Here is a 20,986-nt window from a genome sequence, read left to right on the forward strand (position 1 = left end):
CAGTCTCTATCAGCTATTTTGGATTATACAATTTAAAACAGTTTGTCACATTAAGCTGCTGGACAGACTCAACCTATTAGCTACCACAAAGTCATGTAAAATATTACTGCTGCATCTAAATCACTCTGAGCTGCTTAATTACAGCACCTGCCTCCAATATATCCACATGAAAATGTAAGTGAAACTATTTACTTGGTTTCACTCTTTGTACCAAATTGGAGCTTCATATTTAAAGACAAAAGACAGAATAAAAACCCCACCTCCTCCTTATTTCTATACCTGAATTTGTTACACACTCCAAAACAACCCAAAAATTTCAGTAGGAGTAAGGAGTTGTGGGTTTGCCTAATAATTTCCTTGCTACCCAAATCAGCATAAATGACGGGCAGAGCTTCCTGTTGTCTTTATTCTGTCTATTTCACTGAGAAACAAAGATTATTTAAACTGTCAAAATAAGAGTAAGTTGACTGTAAATACATGGAGGCATTCATTTCTCAGCAGCAGATCTGGTGAATTTATGTAATCTTAATGTGTCAAAAAGCAAAGTACTTTCAAAGCTGGAACAAGTGAATAATAAAGGCAGCCATTTTCACCAGCCCTGCACTCTGGGGTGCAAAAGTGAAAAGCACACACATATTTACATCTAGTCTTCTATTCAAGCTACTTCAAAGTGAATAGCTAGAAGAGAAATTAAAGCAAATGGGGAAAAAAGGCAGGAGTGCAAGGATCTTCCTTTCACACAATAAAAATATATAAAGGGAAATATTCTTCAGTAAGGAAGAATACTGAAGCTGGTTGCAAGATATCAACTTCAGGTCTTAGAGAAGAGCACTTTAATTATAACTTTAACAATGACAGATACAGAAGAAATGTCAACATCTGCTAATCCGTCATGTTTCTGCTGCACCAAAATAATGTCTACATTAAAAAAAAAACTCTCCACTTACCAAGTGCACTTATAGCATCCTCAAAAAGATTTGATCGAGATGTATCACCTGTTGTACTGTAAGATGAAGACAAGTGCAATGGTAATTACAAAACTTTGGAAAACTTCCTGTTTTTCAAAAAAAAAAAAAGAAAAAAAAAGCAGCAGCAGCTGTAACTCTAATAGCCCCTTTTGCTTCTAAAAAACCAACAAAGCTTTCCAAAGAGCTCTCTTTTGGATCTATAGTGAGAATAGATTTTACAAACTTACAATGCTAGCATTTTTAAAACAAGGCCAACCTTCCCCCACTACCGCCCAGAAGTTTGGCTCTTGCCCATCTGCTCAGGGATTAGCCATCTGCTTGCTTGAATGCTTTAAAGGGTGGGAGAACAAGGTGGATTTTCAAAAGCACACAGCAGTCTCACTAACTGCTTCCCCACAGCCACCAGCTTGACCTCAATGAGGACCCAAGGAGGCTGGTGGCAAGCACTTATTAAAATCTCAGTATACTGCTTTCCCAGGAATATAAACTGCTAACATTTGCAATTACTCCATCTCAAGTTATCAAAGTTGTTAAATTACAGGATTAAAGGTTCACCTCCATGAACAGCAAGGAACACAGAGGCACAACACAACAGAGGAATACCAGTTTTAATCAGCCACAGCCAAGGCTGCCCAGTTCCCAGGGCTGCAAAATTAAAGCATCAGCCCCCTGGTCTCAGGGGGACACCCAGGGTGGGTCAGCAGGACTCCTTCAAGGGCATTACAGCCCACAGGGCATTGAGCCCAATTCACTGTGGGGTGCCAGGAAAAGTGTTGGGGGAAGAAATCCAGAGGAAGAACCAAAGGCAGGCAAAGGAAAGCTTAAGGCACCACGCAGAAGAAGAGCATGGGTCAAGAGTGCAAAAAGAGGAGAAAAAGGGCCAATCATACTTAAGAAACACTTGCCTGGCCGTGCTCTGCACCTCATCACCCAATCCATCCTGGATTATAATCTGTTTATTAAATTCTACTTCTAAAAATTTTTCATAATGTGGGGGGTGTGTGTCTCTATTCTACACACATGTATTTGGAATTCCAAGTGTTCACAGGGACAGGGAATTGAGAGATAGAGGGATCCAGACACCTGTGGAGCCAGCAACTGCTGAGACCAGTGTGGAGGTGGGAAAGCCAAGGATTGCAGCCAGTTCCTGGGTGAGCCCTCTGTGTGTGTGTGTATGTGCAATGGGAATCTGAGTATCAGGGCCTGGAGCGGGGTAGCAGGGCTCAGACAGTCCCCATGCCCTGGTACCAAGAACCTGGCAAACTCTAAGGGGCCAGCTATCAAAAGAGAAATTCATATTTTTAATTTGTGTTTTGTACATTTTCATTTTGCACTAGTGGGCTTTGCTCTAAACAGCCAGAGGGGAAGTGGATGTGGCTGATCTATCTTGCATGAGTGCAGGGATTCTTCCTGCCTGAGCTGACCTAAGCAGGCAGACATATATTTATAGGTATATCCATATTGTGTGTATATTTTGGGAATACACAGTCTTGATAACATGATAGACTTGAGTACATGGAGCTGTAGAAGCCTCAAATTTATCAGGCTACCAGACTTGGCAACTCCTATCAGCAAGTGAAAGATCATCAGATTGATCTGAATGTTTTCAGAAGATGCCACAAAAAATCCAGCAAGGCACTTACAGAGATCTCTGTAAGATCTATGCAGGAAATAATTTGTTACAATAAGAGTGCTTCACTAGAATCTGTCAGTAGTTAAGATTTACAATCAAAAAAAGATCAAAGACAAAGCAAGATGCCAGCTGGCCTGGCCTTGGGTCAATAAATCTTGCCTTAGTAATTTAGCTTCTAAAGCAAATCAGAAGCAAACAGCATTCACTGAAATCAAGGCAGGTGATGACTTTGAGGTCTATGTTAAATTATTTTGTTTCTCCCTGTCAAGTGTGTACACTGAGGGTCCCTTAGTGCAGTTTTACAAAACTGCAATCTGTACATGAAAAACACTATTTCAGTATGACAGATTGATCTCTGAACCCACTGGACAAACTGAGCAGGGGAAAAAAAAAAAAAGAAAATAACCCCACTTATTAGTATTTTTTAACAACTAAGTTAATTTGACTGATAAATGAAACTCCATTTGCATTCCATTTCTAAGAAATACTCATTTCTCAGAACAGCAAAATTAAAACATCAATTTGCGCATTTAGTGCAAGAAATTTGTGATGAGTTTTTCAAGATATTAGGCAATTGCAAGTTTTGCTTTGTTATCATCAAATCAGTATTCAACAGTGTTTAAATACAATCACTTAAAAAATACTGTTTTGCGCACCAGTATTCCCAGAAATAACACACAAATAATTTAAACCCAGAGCACAAAAAATTAAGATTTGATGCTATGCAGCACTTCAGGGGTCATTAAATTCCTGTTAACAACATTTTAATCCCATGCAGTACTTCAGCAACTTAAGCAAAAAAAGGCAACAGCATACAACAGGGATGAAACCTCTAACTTCCACTTGATTTTCTCAACTGTAGAAAATTGGGGTGAAAAGTTTTCCCAGGTTTCAGAATTAATTACCTGCAGATAGGTCAAAGAACATTCAAGGGAAAAAAAAACAACCCAACCTTGTAGCTTTAACGCATTACATGATTAAGAACAATACCGCATCCTACATTTTAGAAGTAAAAGCTCTTTGCAAAAATTAAGAGACTCATACAGCAATAAGGAATTTATGGTTTGAATCTGACCAACATTATCAAAAGCACAATCAGAGGGTTATGAGCAGGACAGGACACATTCCTCTTCAGACTTCAAGAGCTTTGTCAGCAGTAGATCCCCACTGCAGGTGAATATTCTCAGTCTGAAAAGAAACTTGCAGGATAGCAACTCTGAAATGCCTAACAGGAGCTCAAATCTTGTGTCATTTAACTCTCCCCTCCACAGGTTTGTTCCCAAGATCACACTTCCCACAGGAGAAGGCATAAAAAAGGAGAGGTGCTTCTTACAATCAGTAATATCATACTTGAGTCTGAGACTGAAATTACAGTCAAGAAAGAAGAAAAATTAAATAGAATGGAGAGAGTGATTGGCCTAACACCGTAATAAAAACTTAAAATCAAAACCAGAAGCAACAGAAACAGGAACCCATTCTTGGAGGCTTATCCATACCTGTCAATTGATGATGGACTGACAGCAGCTGGTGCCTCAGGTGGTTTTTCTTCAGGCTTCTCCTCTTTCGGAGCACTCACAGGTGCTGGCTCACAAGCCACTGCATCTGGTGCTGGTGGTGGAGGGACAGGAGCTGGCACAGGGGCAGGAACAGGGATTGGTGCAGCAACTGCTGTGGGAGCTGCAGTTGTTGAGCCAACAGTGGAAGTGGCATTTGACGGCTGAGTCGCTCCAGCTGCTGCTTTGGGCTACAGGAGGACAAAAGAGTTCAGGCACGGAACAAAGATCATAAATCCACGGCTCTCTGAGTTCTGTTAAGACCATTTGTGTTTGCTCTCGCTGCCTCAACATAAGCACAACATTAAAATGTTGCAAGACATTAGTTCTCTCTTGCCCTTCACTGTGTTTAAACAAGCAACTGAGGGCGTCACTGAGGTACTCACACACCTGAGCGCTCACACTCTGAAGTGAAATTCAAAGATCTAAATATTTACAGACCACAATATTCTAAATATGAAAACAATCCTGAGTTTTACAGAGGCACATTTTCCAGAAGAAGCCAAGACAGTTGCCAAAAACTATCTGCAGAACAAGCATAAGCTTTTCTCACTTTTTTCAGATGTGGAAAAAAGTGATTAAGACAGACATCACATTTCATTACAAAATGCTGTTTGCTGGAACACAAGATGAGAAAAAAATTAAACTTCACCTGCAACATGTTTCAGTTATGCAATCTATGCATTCAGAGCACTAAAATAACATCTCTTCAGTTCATGAAGTAAGCACCAAGGATAAAGCAGAATGAAGGACTACCAAACTTACAGCAGAATATTTAGAGTGAATAATACTTGTATGCAATTGTGAAATAATCTTCACATCTCTAATGGAAACCTGAATTTTTCTTGGATGCAGTATTAATCCCATTATATAAAAATAGCCCCAAGGGCTGACAAAGCTGACCCCAATCTTTGCCTTTCCAAGAGAAATGGTGAACTTCAGCAAAACTACTTATTCAAGGTGCACCACTTTCAGACATTGCCTGCTTGAAGAAGAAAACATTTACTTCCTCCTTTTGTCTGCAAGGAGAGGTAAAAGCTTAAGAATGAATAGCTTCCAACATGATGGGCACAGCAAATAACATTTTAATAAGCACTCAGCGAAGAACACTGACACAGTAGGAATGCAAGGGGAGGTTATTTTCTGCTGGATTCCTAAACCTTAATGCAACAACGTCTGAGCATCAGACAAAGTTAGCAATCTGTGTCTACATGACTGGGCATGTCTTACCCACAACAGAATCAGGAAAGGGCAATTGAGCTCCAAGAGCAGCAAAAAGATTGCAAGACTGAAGAAATGCCCAAAGTACAGGTCCTTTATTATCAGAATATACTGAATTTAGCAGTTCTTCACAGAGATCTGCCTTTAGAATCATAGAATTGTTGAGAAGACCTCTAAAATGATTGAATCTAACCCAGCACTGCCACACACACCACGAAACAGTGTCCCTAAGTACCTCAGCCACACATTTCTTGAACATTTCCAGGAGTGGCAGTTGCACAACTTCTCTGGAGCCTTCTGCCATCAACAACATGAAAAACTGGACTCTGACATCTCATCTGCACCTGTTTTCTTGTACTGATAAATGCCCCTGTGGCAAACCACAGACTAGCAAGCTGTTCATTCAGGAAGAGAGCAACAACAGTTATCTTTAACAAGCCCACTGGTTTAATTATGTTTACTATCACCAGAGATAAATAAGGGGCATCAGAATATATTGTTTTCTTTGTCAGGAGGAGGAACTCGAGCTTCAAAATTAATTTAATATTGAAAACACAAATGAAGCCAGTTTGATTCAGATCGCCTGGAATGCCTGGAAAATCAGTGGCTTGATTCCTGGAAGCAGCCTGACAAGTGGTTCAGAGAAGAAATACTTCAAACACATGTCACAGTCATTCCCTATAAATTGCACTTGCAGGCTTTCAAAACCCACAGGTTTGTTTACTGCCAGATGTATCCTGTCTCTACTGGTTTATGCTCTTGAGTTTGACAGGAGAAAAAGCCATGAACTATGAAAAGCAACATGGCAAGGCTAGAAGAGATCCATACAGAGGATTTAACCACAAACTACCTAGGTTGCCTTCTTCCTTTTAATAATAAAAGGGAAAAAATAACAGAGAGACATGAAAGAGCAAACAGTAAAATCAGCCATTAACAATTTTTTTTCTTTAATACATATATTCAGCACAGAGCAAAAGCAAAAATCAGCCCAGGCAAACCAAGACTATGAAGCAATATTTTTTATCTATTCACACAAGCTTTTTACTGTTGATCTGAATTTGCTTATGATGAAATTCCACTGGTTTTAAGAATGGATATATACACCTACTAATCACAAGAAGAAATAGAATTAAATCAATGAAGCTTCCTACTCAAAAGAAACCATTACTCACCTTTGTCACCATAACCACCACAAAGTTCTTCTCATCTATCTTGTATTCTTTAAGAGCAGTTTCATCATTAAGGATTTTACCTGAGAAATTAAACAGGCAAAAATTAAAAAGCTGTTTAACAAATCAATAAATGGTCTTGGGATTTCCTCAAGAAAACATGTTTTATGCAGATTATAAATAAATGTTAATTCAACAAAAAGCAGTTTGGCCATTAAGCTTTGGAAGCAGAGCCACACTTTTTCTCATGTGATGTACAGAATAATGGATAGCTTGAGGGCTGCTGCCCTAAGTGTTGCAGATGCTTTAAAACCATTTAAAATAAAAGCATGAAATCTGGAAAGAGTCACTGGAATCTGGAAAGATCCTTAACAAAGATATATGTAATACAGAGGAAAGGCATTAACACACAAAAAGCTTAACCGAGTAACTTATGTCTGCTTACACAGTAAGGGAAATTCCTTTCTACTTATCTTCCATTTGTTCTTCAGATAAGAGCATTGCCTGCAATAACAAGTGTGTGACCTTGCAACTTTAACAATTTGCAAGGCTAAAACATTAGAAAAAGCTAGAACTATTCCATAATTTGCCATCTTGACAGAAGGATGAAAAAGCTATCAGACAAACCCAGAAACATCTGTTATACTACAACTTTTGATGTTTCACAAGCAGAGGTGGTACTGTGACAAAATAGATTTGCATCACTTCTACAAGAACTTAGGAACACAGTAAATCACATACTCTTTGCCTTTTCTTAGAATAAGCTGACTTGGAGGTAGCACCACAAATCAGAAAAACAAGTCTGCATTCCAGTGAGTTTTATAGCACTGATTTCCACTACAGAATTTTCAGGGAATATTTTACAATTTAAACTGATTAATTTTCTGAACATGTGCCACAGACTACTTCCATTTCATAACATCTCCAGTGGTCTGCAACAAGAAGGACACATCCTTATCCTGATGATTGCAAGGAAATCAAGCAACACATACACTCTGTGGGCACTCAGAACACAAATGACTGGTTCCACCAGTCTTGCAGGTCAAACACTCAAGGAAGTATTACATGTTGTGCAGTAATAGCAATACCTGTAGCATCTGACTCAGAACCTTCAAGGGTTTACTCACAAATTTTTATAGGCACTTCGGGGAAGGCTTTAATGAATGTGTTTGCAATATAATATATATACTTTATGAAAGTATACATACAGACATCCTGTCTTCTCAGAACTCGTCACTCTCAGGGTTTCTAGAGCTCACCCAAATTCAGATGTCAACACAATGGACAATCAGAGCCTCTCTAATCAAAGTCAGCTGGGGGTGTCACTTTGCTTTACCAAACTACAAAAATTCCACAGTTTAATAATTTTAATAATAATTCATTTTAATAAAAGTAAAAACATCATCAATATACCCTCATATCTCTTGTCCAAGAAAAAGAAAAAAAAGATAATCCGTCTTTGTACAATATTATATTATCAATTTATTTCCTACATTTCCTACTGCTTGTGAGGGTTATTCAATATTGCAGATACATTCTGACTTCACAAAACACTCCAGTCATGTCACAGAATCTTATGCAATCTTTGATTTTTGCAATCACAGAAACACAATATTAAGAGTGCCACGCACTCTTAATACACACATTGCACAAAACCTTCTGCCTGGTTCACATTTCTTCGTTGTGCAAGAGACTTCCACCTTCATGTTCTTGACGTGCAGTCCCCCCAGTGAAGTACCAGGGACATAAAACTTGCTATGGGATGTTGTCCAGAGGAGCTGTACAAACACAGAGACTCACAGCTTCTCTCCCATCAGCATCTCTCCACTGTTAACAGTGGCTTTGGCTTATCACAAGTAAAAGCTTTGTACTGGTTACAAAGCAGTACATGACAAAAGTGAAAAGTCCACCAAAGTTTCTTTCAGACCCAGTTTTAGAGAAAATAAAACACTAGAGGGAGTACTGGAATAGCACCAAAGTTCTGAGATGAAGTGAAAACAAAAAAATGGATTTCTGTATTAGCACCAGAATGAACAAGACAAGTAAAATAAACCTGAAATAAGTTAATTTCATGTTTTTAACTAACATTAGTCTGCTTTTTGCTAGTACATAATGCACAAGCTCTGACAGAGCTGAAAAGTATTGAAAGGACCTTTGTACAGCAAGGATTTGGTGGTGAGTTTCTTTTGTCAATCCAAAAGAAATAATCTAGCTTTTAATTCTTTGTGGTATATACCGCAGTGCTTCAGCTATACACAGCATAAATTGAAAAAGAAAAGAATTAAGCCAGAACAGCAGCTTTGACCTGCTTAAATTCTGAATTCTTGTAAAAAAAAGCTATTTCTTCTTCACCCAGCATATTCCTAAGACATCATGTTACAAGAGAAAAGATGTCAGACACACATGCATTAAAACCTAAAAAATTCTAATTCAAAATTAAGAGTTCCCTTTGACATTGTGTTAATTTTTCTGTTTGTGGAGGTTTTTATCCTGTCTCTACTTCAGTACTCAGAATTCTTAGAAGACTTAACATTCACATCCAAGTCAAACAACAACATAAAATAAAGCATGTTCAGATAAGTTATCTTCAGAATATCCATTACCTGCATAAATTAGTTTTTGGCCAGCTACTGGAAAGGCATCTTTCCCCCTTTCTGATTCAATCTTCTCTTTCAGAGCCTTCACCTGAAGCACAAAAACAGTCTTAATGAAAACAAAGTTCACAGTACAAACCTCATTAAGTATACTTCAAGTTTTAAATGCTGAAGAGTAGTTTCAATCATGCCTTGATTATGTCAAGTTTATCAGCCTTCAGAATATGTCACTGTAGCCACTTTGCAGAGCAACATGCCCCTTTCCCTTTCTGTGCTGAATCAAATCAGGTAATTAATTCTTCCATGAGAAGTTATTTGTATGAGTGCACAACACAGTGAAAAAGTAAATTAAGAAACTTGGGGAGGAAAAACGTTTTCATCTCTTGACCCATTTGCCCTGGTCTTTCCCTGAATGCAGAGGGTACAGCTGCTATAAACAGAGAGGAAGGTTTTCATCATCATAACCACTTTTCAGGGAATTCCTGGTGGGTTTTTTTGGCAAGATCACCATGACATCCAACCTTGAAGTCCCCGCATGCAAAGACTTGTGCAAAATGTTCAGATGCTTATCTTACATAAATTGTTTTCAACTCCTCCCTCTCCACCACAATTTCTGGAGCTCCACACAGCAATTCAAAGCCTATGCATTTACTGGCTTGCACTGATGCATCACCCACACTCTCGCAGCACCAACAGCTCAAGTGGCACTGCTAGCTGCTGTCATGTATGAGAACGGACTCAGTTCTCCAGGAAAACTCTGTAATGCTACCCTGAGGAGGAAAAGGAAGCTCCTGTAAAAGCATTCCTGCACTGACACATCTGCAGTCATGTTTTAAGACAAACTGCCTGCACACAGAGTCAATACTTCTTGCATTTTTGCAGACACTCCCAGCATAGAGAAAACAAAGACAACCAATCTGCTATGAGCTTATTACTACAAGCTAACATCACCCTCTAAAGGTTGGGTTTTTTTTTTTATCCTGAATGTTCAAAAAATCTATTTCATAAAGCTCTGCAAGGATACAGAACGCAACATATTGCTTCCCTCTATGGAACTAAACAAAAATAGGGAGCCAGCTCTTTTTCCCCAGCAGATGAAGAAAGGATGTTTTTGGTATTTTGTACCATACATGCCATCCCAGCACCTGCCAAATGCTTTGGAATTAGTCTCCAACCAGGCAGTTGCTCTCCCACAGCAAAACTAAGAGCAGTTCACTGCCACCCGTAAGTCCTGAGGATAATCAAATTTGACAGTAGTTTGCTGAAAGCATCATCATTCTCACGCACTTACTTTACAGCAATCTGTCCTATACTTGGATTTACATTTATTTTTAAAGCATATTTTCTTGAAAATTAAAAATATGAACTTGTTAATTCCTCCCCAGTTTTAAGGATGGAAGTGACTCATGTTGCTGCTGAACAATCTCCTTCACCACAGATAAGCCATCAAGGATTTTTTTCCTAAATTTTAATAATAATACTGTCTAATACTTCACACAACTTCATTTAAAGTCCTGCATGCACTAGGGCAAATCCCTTGAATCATGTTAAAAGTGTGTTAAGTTTGCAAATGTCTACTTTTTAACACCCTCCTTATATATTCTTATGCTCTTGTACCAATCAAAGATAATGACTCCAGACTACTTCTTTTGTACCCAGGTACCATGTTTGTCGTAGATTTGTAAGAAATATTGCAATGTGACTAATGTGCACAATCTATTTTCAGGGAGAAAATTAAAGTTTGTTTCATGTCCACTGCATAAATCAAGGTACTGGCTTCAAATGTCAACTTAGTCTCCCTTATTTTCTATTGTTTTATTCCAGACAACAGTCTTTTTCCCACAGGGAACAAAACCAAGATGTGTTCCTTCAAACATAAATGTTTGAACAGCTAACAGTCCAGGTCAGGACACACTGAACACACATGTTGATTTACTGCACAATAATTGGATCCATGAGAAGGAGTTAAGATATTTACTGCAGGAGGATCCAACAATTCATTTGCCTTTGCTGACCACCTGTGTGTAGCATTTCCCCTTGTTATTACTGTGCTGTGATTGATGTACTGCAAGCGACCCGAGGCACTGCTGCCTTCCAAAACCTCCCAAAATAAGTCTGCAAACTCCCCTCCATAAGCCTGCAACAAACAGGACTATGCTTTCATCCCTTTGGCAGGTGGCATTCATCTCCAGACGTAGGCAAACTTCCATTTACACCACGGAGCCAAAGGAAATTAAAAAAAATTTTTTCTGGGAATCTGTTCCAGTATTTCACCACCCTCACTGCACAAAATCCCTTCCTTACATCTACTCTTAACAGGCCTGCTAGGAGTAGATGTATCTTATATACATCTTTCTTATAAAGAACCTTCTGTTTGGCACTGGAAGGTTCTCCAAGATCTCCCCAGAGCCTTCTCTTCTCCAACCTGGACAAGCCCAGCTCTCTCAGCCTGTCTCCACAGGAGCATCCCACCCTTTGAACATCTTCATGGCCTCCTCTGGACCAGCTCCAAACAGTCCACATCCTTCATGTGCTGAGCACCACCAAGAGCACACAGTCCCATAATATCCCGCAGGATTACACCTAGGAAAACTAACTCAGCAGCCACAGGCAGTTTCAGCCTTGTGGGGCATTCAGGTGGCTGTGCTTCAGCTGTACTGGCCCCCTCCACAATCCAAAAACCCTCTCTGCATGCTAATACTGACATAATTTTTATTATTGTGGTGGTTTAGGCCAGGACAGACTAAAGACATGTACTAATTACTATGCAGTAACTGGATCCACCTGAAGCAGTTTGGTATTTATTGCCTCAGTGAAATGGTTATCAATGCAAATAACACATGAGGTTACAGAACCATGTGGTCTTCTGAACATAAAGACAAACTACAGGTTTTCTCCTAGAGAATAGAGATAATCTTTGGCTAAAGCTTGCCAGTACAGGGGCCACCATTAACTTCTTAATTCTTGAAAAGACTGGAAATCCTGAGGAGAAAAGGCCGTTACAGTTTTCAGTGCTGGTCTTTATTCTCTGTCTGTATTCTTGCCACATACATCAATCAGTTTAAGAACAGATTATATACTAAACTGGAACACAAATTACTTCTGTTCTCTGGCTGACAGCTTACAAAAATCTAAAAGGAATTTAAGCTTAACATAACTGTGCCAATTTACAGTATTTTGCTACCTATGCCCAGGGACACTGCCATTTGCAAAGGGGAAGATCATTTACATGGGTCTCTCATTTAATTGGGCATTCACTCTACTGTGACCTTTTGCCAGCCAAAGATACTCAATATCTTATGGTGACTGACAGTAATCCACCATGGGCTCCTAATCACAAATTAAAAATTTAAAATTCTGTCATGTCATTCAAGTTGCTCCTTTAAAACTGAAAATACATCAAATAGTCGAGTAATTTCAAGATTACATTCAAAAACATTTCAGAGCATTGCTTAACTGCTTTATAAAGAATAGTGATTTAGATAAGAGAATCTGTCCTATCCCAAATGGATACAATGAACGGACTGGATCACACCTATTCAAAGGAACAAACAAAAGGACTTAAACCAACTCTTAACTACTAGAGCTTGAACCTGCAAGAAAATGCAGTCAGCTGCAGACCACATCACTCTCCTATCAGAGACAGAAGTTCAAGAAAACACTCGGGCTAAAATAAAAAGTGCTTTCCTATCTTCTGGCTTTCATCACTGCCTAGTCTAGGAGGCCAGAAACACATCATTTGCAGAGGATCAATATTAATTCTCAGGAAAAAAAAAAAGGAATAGATAAGATCAGATACATCAATTTCCTCTTGCAGTTCTAACTGGAGTGATGAAGACACAGTAAGAAATAACTGTGCCATTAATTCTGTGTAAGAGGGGAAAATGCAAAACAACCGGCATGTCAGACAATAGTATAATCCACCTTCATTTAGATTTAAACCATAGATGTTCCATTTTCAAGGAGGAACTAAAAAAACAGAGAGAAAGATAAATATATATATATAGAGAGAGAGAGAGGCTCTCTCAATGCTTTTCAGAAAATACAACTGCATCTTCCAGCTGCTGGTGCAGTGAAAGGCTGAAAAAAGCAACATCCTAAACTTTGCCTCTAGCAAATTAGGTGGCTGAGAACCTGACTTCAGCACCATTATTGGTTATTAAGTGAAAATTAATTTTGGGGAAGCACACCCAGCACATTGATCCATCAAACTGAGAAATCATTCACAGATTATGATTTATTTTACTCATAAATACAGATCCATAAACCAAACCTTCAGGCTTCCTAGCTTTATTCAACCTGATTAGGGTTCAAAATGTATTTCAGACCTCACCAAATCCCATTTTTCCTCTACCCTTATAAAATTTCACAGCACAATAAACAGAGCCTGTACTTTATGGCAATAACTTTAGGAATGAGCATCAATTCATCTACAAACACTTTACCCTAAAGATTCAGAAACAGCACACTAACAAGCCAAGATGACTTTCTTCTGTCCCCTATAAACTCAGATGTGAAACTCTCCCAACTACTCAGAAACTAAATGCAATGTCCTCGAGAATATATTATGCCATGCAGTCTGTTTAATAAAGAGCTAGAGCTGACTGACTCCTAACTGAAAAACTGAGGTCTTCCAAAGAAATACCAGTCATCAACTGCATCCCAGACAGGCATCTAAAAATGGGTTTCATGAAATCACCAGTGCTGAGTTTCCCAGTTGTTCCTTGCAGTCACTTTTTGCCAGCTAAGCGAGCAGGGCATGCTGGGTTCCATCCAGGCAAGCAGTTCCCATTGATCACACACCCCTCTCCCTTTCCCTCTCACACACCAATTTTCATTGCTCCCACCTCATATAAATGCTAACACAGAAGAGGCAAGAATCATCAGTTAATTCAGAGACTCATTTCATAAATCCCAATGAAAAGGTGAATAGTGTACTTTCATCAGCTTTAATCTATAATTACACAGGCAAGGCAAATTGCTGAATTTCTTGAGATGCTGGGAGAAACTGAACACAAAGCTGGAAAGGGTCTCTTCTGACATCAAGCCACAAACCCATCTCCCACACCATGATCTCCATCAGGGATCTGATGCACCCACAGACAAGGTTCTTTGCTACCTCTACCACGAGGCTGCTACAAAGTTTACTCTGATATTGGAAGTCTTTTCCTAGATTCCACCCCAAGTTAATTCACAGACTATTAATACTGATTTGTTCTTGTGCTGATGTTATCATTCAAGCATGAGCAGCCTTCCCACATCCAGCGGTGCTTGCCAGTGTGAAACATTTACATAATTTCACCAAAACTTTGAGCTAAACCAAGCAGGTCTCTTTAGTTTCCTTTCATGTCAGAGTCACAGTTTCCCACAGGCTCCAGGCACCTCTTTCCAAAGGCAGAAATTCACTGCCCTTGGGAACAGCTGGCCAGCACACTTAAAGCAGATCAGCATCACTACTCTCCCTGGTTGTTTTAGGATCAATGATCTTCAGGGCTTCACCTGTTAATGAACCCAATTCCAATTAATCCATGCTGCTCATTTGAGAGCTGTTTACCAAAGTCTGACCCTCAATTAGGCAGACAGGTACTAATACTAAACCTTGTATTTCTCAATGACATCATGCTTCTGTTGATTTGTAATGAAAATCTTATCAAATGAATTAAAGGACTCTGAAGAGATGGATCCCAAGACCAACCGTGAAAGACCCTCACTACCAATCTAGCTCTGCTGAACTGCTTCTCTTGGAGGATAAATGCTGCACAGAGGGTTTTTTTAAAAATCTACATTATAATTCTGTACCACTCTTCATCTTTTTCTGTAGTAAGCTGACGTGTTTCTCCCAGACTTTGAGAAAAGTCATAGTTAGACAAGCACAAAAGATTTTACTCCAACGGGCTTTGCTCTTTTCCTCCTCCCTGAGGGAGGGCATCATACTCTGAAAATTCGTTTAGAATTTAGGCTTAATATTCCCGAGTTTTCTCCTCCTACTGCCCTTGTAAATATATTTACCACATGTTGTACTGCTACACAGCTACTGCTCAAAGTCAGGCGAGGACAATGCAGCTGTACCAGACAATAAACCTGCTAATGAAGCAACAAAATGACCAGTGCAACAGGTTTTACTACCCTTAATCAAACTCCGTGATCAGCAACTGATTAATGACAAATACTGTGCCTACTACTGAAAACATGCAGAGGATAAGAAATTACTAAGCTCATAAGCCAAGGCTTCACAGTTCTTTTACTGGTAAAAATCTATTTGGTTCCAGCTACTTCTTTCTACAAATCATAAAAGCAGGCTTTTCTGGAACAAAACTCCATTTACAGCGTTCTCTTATATTTTCTTTCTAAACAGGACAGTCATATTTGGTCAGAAGGCAATAATAATGGTGGTTACATGAACAGATCACTGCCCTACTTCAGGCCCCAAAGGCATAACAGATACAGTAATTGGGAAGAACCACAGGAGAGGAAGAGCCTTGTGAATCCAGGCAGGCTTACGAGCTTAGTAAGTGCCTGGGAAAAAAACCAAAACAGTTGTACTCCAATAAACAAGGCATCTAGAATTACTCCAGCATTTAAAAACAGACAGGATAAAGCATTCATAAGCTCCTCTATTTACTTGCTGTATTTACAGCTGCTGAATTTTGCATATAAAGAAAGAAGCAGCATCCTCTGAAGAAAAATAATCTGGAATTGTCAAGGTAAAAATCTAAATTCAGCCCCGACATTTACTTTCTCTGCAATTACCTCTACCTGACATTTACTTTCTCTGCAATTACCTCTACCTTTCTACTTTCCTCTATAAAATGTATCTCATCTACACACAAGTGAAATTTATAAGTCTAGTAATCGTTGTGCACTGGCCAGAGATCAAGAGAAATAATTTCTGATCTCAAAGCTGGCCTCCAGGCCTCCACACACTTCTGCCCTGCATTTCAAATTTGATGTATGCCCTGTCTGAAAGAGGAGACACCGGGGCCAGTTCTCTACTGCAAAAAGGTGACTAAAAGCAGCTTTGTACTAACAGAGGAACACAAATGTCAACCTAAAGCAGAGCTTCCAGCTATCTGCAGCTTGAAGAAAATCAGCAAGATGGACAGTCCTGCCTCTGAAGCCACAAAAGCTTGTTTTAGTAAGAAAGCTTACATTCTGAGTGGTGACTCTTGCAATGGTCTTGTTAATTAGCACGAAAAATCCTCCTGTACATTTGGGCAGACAGTTTTTACAGAAGGCACATTCCCCACAAAGTGATTTACAAGTATATAAGTGACACAGTTGAATATGAAGAAAACTGGCGAGACATTTCAATCAATGCTAAAAAGATACTTTAAAAAACCTTCTTGCAACATGCCTCTGCCACAAAAACACAGGGAAAGACAAGGAGAGGGAGAACCAGGGTCGGTGTGCAGACAGCTCTGTGTGCTCACAGCCACGACGAGCCCTTCCCTCTCCTTTTCCCGTTCCTTTGGTGCTCCCTGCAGGGCAGCACGCAGAGGACAGCCATCCTCACAGGCTCTAGGTAAGACATGCTGCACATCCCCACGGCCTGAGAAATAAAGAGAGGTTTGTGTCACTGAGCCCACTCCACCCACGGGAACCTTGACCAAAGACACAAACCCTGGTGGGAGAAAACACTGCCAGCCCTACCCCTCAGTGCTGTAAATTTACACCCCCCTACCTCACACCTACAGATAACCTTTTCCGTGTTTCAGGAATTCACAGAAAATGCTTTCAAAAGGTTTGTCAGTAAATACCCACATTTACAAACAAGGGCAGCAATGGGACTCCAGACAGCGGCAGGGTCATCTACTCATATTAATTATTTTTAATTAAAATGTACTCTCCTTTTTCACCAACTTTCAAAGGGAACACCTTCCAGCCTGTTGTTATCCATATCAAGGACAGATACCCTTGCTTTCCAGTCATAACTGCAAAACAGACCTTAAATATATGTACAGAACCATCTTTAAGTGTGTACAATCTCTATATTTAACTTCTCAGTGTACTGGCCACCTTGGGAAGTTTATATTTTGATAAATACAGCACATAATACTGCCAAATCATTAAAAGTACAAAGCTAACTGTTCTTACCTAGTTTAGCTGTCAGCAAAGAAAATTCTCAATAAATCAGTTGAAAAATTATGGACAGAGCCACAGCATTTTAAAAATGGGCAACAGGTAAAAACATATTCCAATATGGATAAAATAATTTTAGTTGTATGAAGTAATTTATGCTATCCTATCCTTTCCTTTATTAAATTTAAAAAAAAAAAAGTGTCATCCTGCCTTAAGTTCTTTGGAAATGATATTTAAAACACTCACTAGAATTTCAGGAAAATATTCCTGAACTTGTGAAAGCCTAGCCTTCTTCAGCCAAGAATCAGAACAACATCCTTGCTTGAAAATCCTAACTCTAATCAGGAAAAAGAAAAGGACTATGTACCAAAGAAAAGCAGTAGCAAAAAGCCCCTAGAGAGTTAATTAAACAAATATAAATTTTAACAGACCAAAATTCCAAAATGCTACAGGCTGTGAAGAAAAATGAAAACAATGGGTGGAAAATTGATCTATTTTTATTCTAGTGATCTCTGAAGTTACAATTTTGCAGAGTCATGTATCAAACCACAAGCAGCAAGTACAAGCCCTTCAAATTCGCACCTCCTCTGCCCATGCAAGCACACACATACACACACAATAATAAAATCCTAAAGGGAGGCAAGAACAACAAAACAATCCTCCAGAAGAGGAGAAAGATATCTACTGTACAACCCAAAGAGTAATTAAAAATCAATACCAAGGCCTGAAAAACATCTTTAACCTAGAAGGGTACTTCTGGATTTTGAACTGAGCACTTTTGCTCTAACCATAAAATGATAAAACTCCCAGAGAAATACAAAAACAATCCCCTTACCCACAACTGCTTTAGGATTAACTGAAACACATGTAGGAAGGAGGTTTTTAAGGGTATTTTCACACTCATTCACAAGTCCAGGAGCCAGCTTTCACCCCTTCATTCAACAGCAGTTCCTGATTTTTTTCCAGAACTGCTACAAAGTTAATTCTTCTGACACAGTAACGCTAGCATCCCGAAACCTCCACACAAAGCACACAGACACACACTAAGGACACGCCAGAACACGGCAGAAACCCAGACTTGCACAGCTGAGTGTTCTGCTGACACGGTGTTTTAAACAAGCTGGCTTTGCCTGGGTGTTCAAGGGCTGGGGTGGAACAGCGAAATGTGAAAGCCCAGATTATGTGACACACAGACTGCAGCCAAAGGACTGCTGACATCCTGAATATTCCTTGCACTTCTCTGCATTTTGACAATCAGGTTTTTAGGTTAACAGCGCAGGGGGGAGCTGAAAACAAAACAGGACAGACGTAACTTTTGCCTGGTGTTTCGATTTCCAAGTTAAGAATGTTTGTTGGAGATTTTTAAAACCCTGCTTCGTGTCTACACAGTGATAACTACAAGAGAAGTGCCACATTTAAAAGCCTACAGTGTCACCTCAGACAAGAGATGTGGCCACACAGGTCTGCACCAGTCAGACAGCAGTTTATTATTTGCCCCTAACACAATGTTTAACATGTTTACTTTCTCACAGAGAGCCAACAAAAAGAAGCGGCAGCTTGTGCAGATGGATACATGCTTTCATTTACTTGGTTAAATCTAAATTATCAAGCCCCACTTGGAACACCAGAGAGGCCACAATGGGTAAATCCCCCCCTGTGTGGAGCTTGATGGGCCCACCATAAAATTTAAAGAAAAAACAGCCAGGTTTGCAAAAATTTAATTTGATAACAGGCCTTTCCCAATAACAAGGCCTGAGGCTAAATATTTTCATCCTCTTTAGTCAGTCAGGGTACCTGAGAGTATCTCTGTCAAGCAAGGTAATAGCTTCAAGTAGAGTTTTCACTCACCCAAAATACTCAGTTGGCCAATGTTTTAAAACACAACCAAACCAAAACTAGTCACTCTGTTGAAGGCAAGTTTAAAATTCAACTGTGTGATTTAACAGGGGAAAAAAAAAAGACCATTTGCTTGTGCAGAGAGCTAATTAGCAAGGCTAATTAGTTATTGGGAAGTATGTTGCTTCAAATTATTACTGGAGGTTGGTTTAAATATTCCTATCAACGACAGCTCTCAGCTAGAGGCATTAAATCTTGCTGCCTTGCACAGCAACATCAAGTCCCTCCAGATTAACTGGGTATTGAGATTAAGGGAACACAAAAGCAATTTTACAGAACCAGAGCCCAGCTTGGGAGCAACAGGTTTCCCGTGCCTATCGCAACCACATGAATTTTGGCCTTGTCACAGCGCAGGGCAGAAATCCAAGTAAACAAGCCTACCTCTGAGAAACACACACATGGTCCAAAGACTAAAAGTAATGTTTCCCAAACTCCATGAAACACGTTTCAAGGTTTCAGGAAATTAATCTAAGAAAGCTGCAAACTTTCAGCTAAAATCTGTGTATTCCAAAAAAAATCTGACTGAGGACTTCAAAACACACACTTGTGAGGCACTTGTTCAACATAGCATATTTCAAAGTGTTTTCTGATTTTAAGACTCAGTTTGTAACTGAAGGCTGAAAGCTGTACTTCTCTTTACTAAGTTCTATGATTTTTAGTATTTCCAAAAGTAATTTCTTAGTAATTTTCTAAAAAGTGTGCCACGGAAATTTAAACACATTTTTCACTTCTACAGCTAATAATAAGATCAAGTCTCTATCCTGCTCTTTTTAAAACAAAGTTCCCCTCAAATTCTACCAGATTTCCTCTGTCTTACCACCCATTCCTGGTCAAATCCTGAAATTATGCTCATGAGGAGCATTTTTATTTTGAGCTACTGTAGCAGCTACATTTATAAACAGAGGGTGCAGTCTCATTTTCCCACAATCCAACTTCCAGTCATTGCATTCTGCTGTCTCATAAACTGGTGAGGGCTTTGACTGGCAACATTCCTTCAGTCCTCTCCTTGATTTTACTTCCCAGGACCTTACTGAATGCAGAGAGCAAGAGGGGGAAAAAAAGGAAAAAAAAAAGAAAATAAAAGAGAATTTTCTCAGTAATAGCAAAGACTTGTGTTTTAAATATTTGAAGGTTTCTGACCCCTGCTTCTCCAAGAGCATTTGCCATGTCCCTCAGTCACAATGGCAACCCAAATGAGGTCTTAGTCCAACTTTGAGCTGTCATCCTTTATTTTTCTTAAGATGGAAGAGAGTGAACCAGCAGCCTTTATAAAGGCAGATACAATGCCCCATGGTTTCTAGAGCTTCACTGCCCACCTGTCACAGGAACGGTGGATGGAAAGGAAAGCTGCCAGCCTCCCCAGATCTTTCAAACCAAGACCACGAGAGTGTCTGGGCTTGGCTACCAAAACAGCCACCTCTGCTCAGGCAAGTGACAAGGCAACTTCAACCCTGCCAACTCACTTAGGGCCCTTCCTACTGCATTTCCCTGAGGATTTTCCAGCGGGCTCCTGTGTGCCAGAAGAAAACATTCACCTGGAAGCAAAACACGTCTCCTCCTCGCTCACAGCATCCAAAGATGCCAGGGAGGGGGAAGGAGGTTGCTGTGAACCCCATCACACACACCCCAGCACCGAGGTCAGCAGAGTCTCTGCTGCGCTCCCTCCCCTCCAAGTGCAGACTGATTAATCACTGCAGCTCGCCCCGTGAGGCCAAACAATAAATAAACCCTCCCAGCTCCACACACCTGCCCGGGCACACAGCGATGCACCTGGCAGCAAACCCCAGAATCACGCTCCTGCCCTGGCAGAAAAGCCCCACCACCCTCCCAGCCTCTCCATGGAAGGATGGAAAGGACCACCACCTCTTCCATC

General features: G+C 39.8%; 1 protein-coding gene across 1 annotated transcript in view; it reads right to left on the bottom strand.

The window, feature by feature from the left end:
- Positions 1–20,986, bottom strand: part of RAD23B (RAD23 homolog B, nucleotide excision repair protein) — a 34,018-nt gene that overhangs the window by 12,176 nt on the left and 856 nt on the right. Inside the window, exons 2-5 of the mRNA XM_064735800.1 lie at positions 9,148–9,229; positions 6,548–6,627; positions 4,098–4,345; positions 948–1,003 (exon numbers count right to left, since the gene is read on the bottom strand). Coding sequence (XP_064591870.1) covers positions 948–1,003; positions 4,098–4,345; positions 6,548–6,627; positions 9,148–9,229 — 466 coding nt within the window. The remainder of the gene's footprint in view (positions 1–947; positions 1,004–4,097; positions 4,346–6,547; positions 6,628–9,147; positions 9,230–20,986) is intronic.

Source organism: Zonotrichia leucophrys, chromosome Z (assembly GCF_028769735.1).
Source record: "Zonotrichia leucophrys gambelii isolate GWCS_2022_RI chromosome Z, RI_Zleu_2.0, whole genome shotgun sequence".
In the NCBI taxonomy this organism is placed as follows: Eukaryota; Metazoa; Chordata; class Aves; order Passeriformes; family Passerellidae; genus Zonotrichia; species Zonotrichia leucophrys.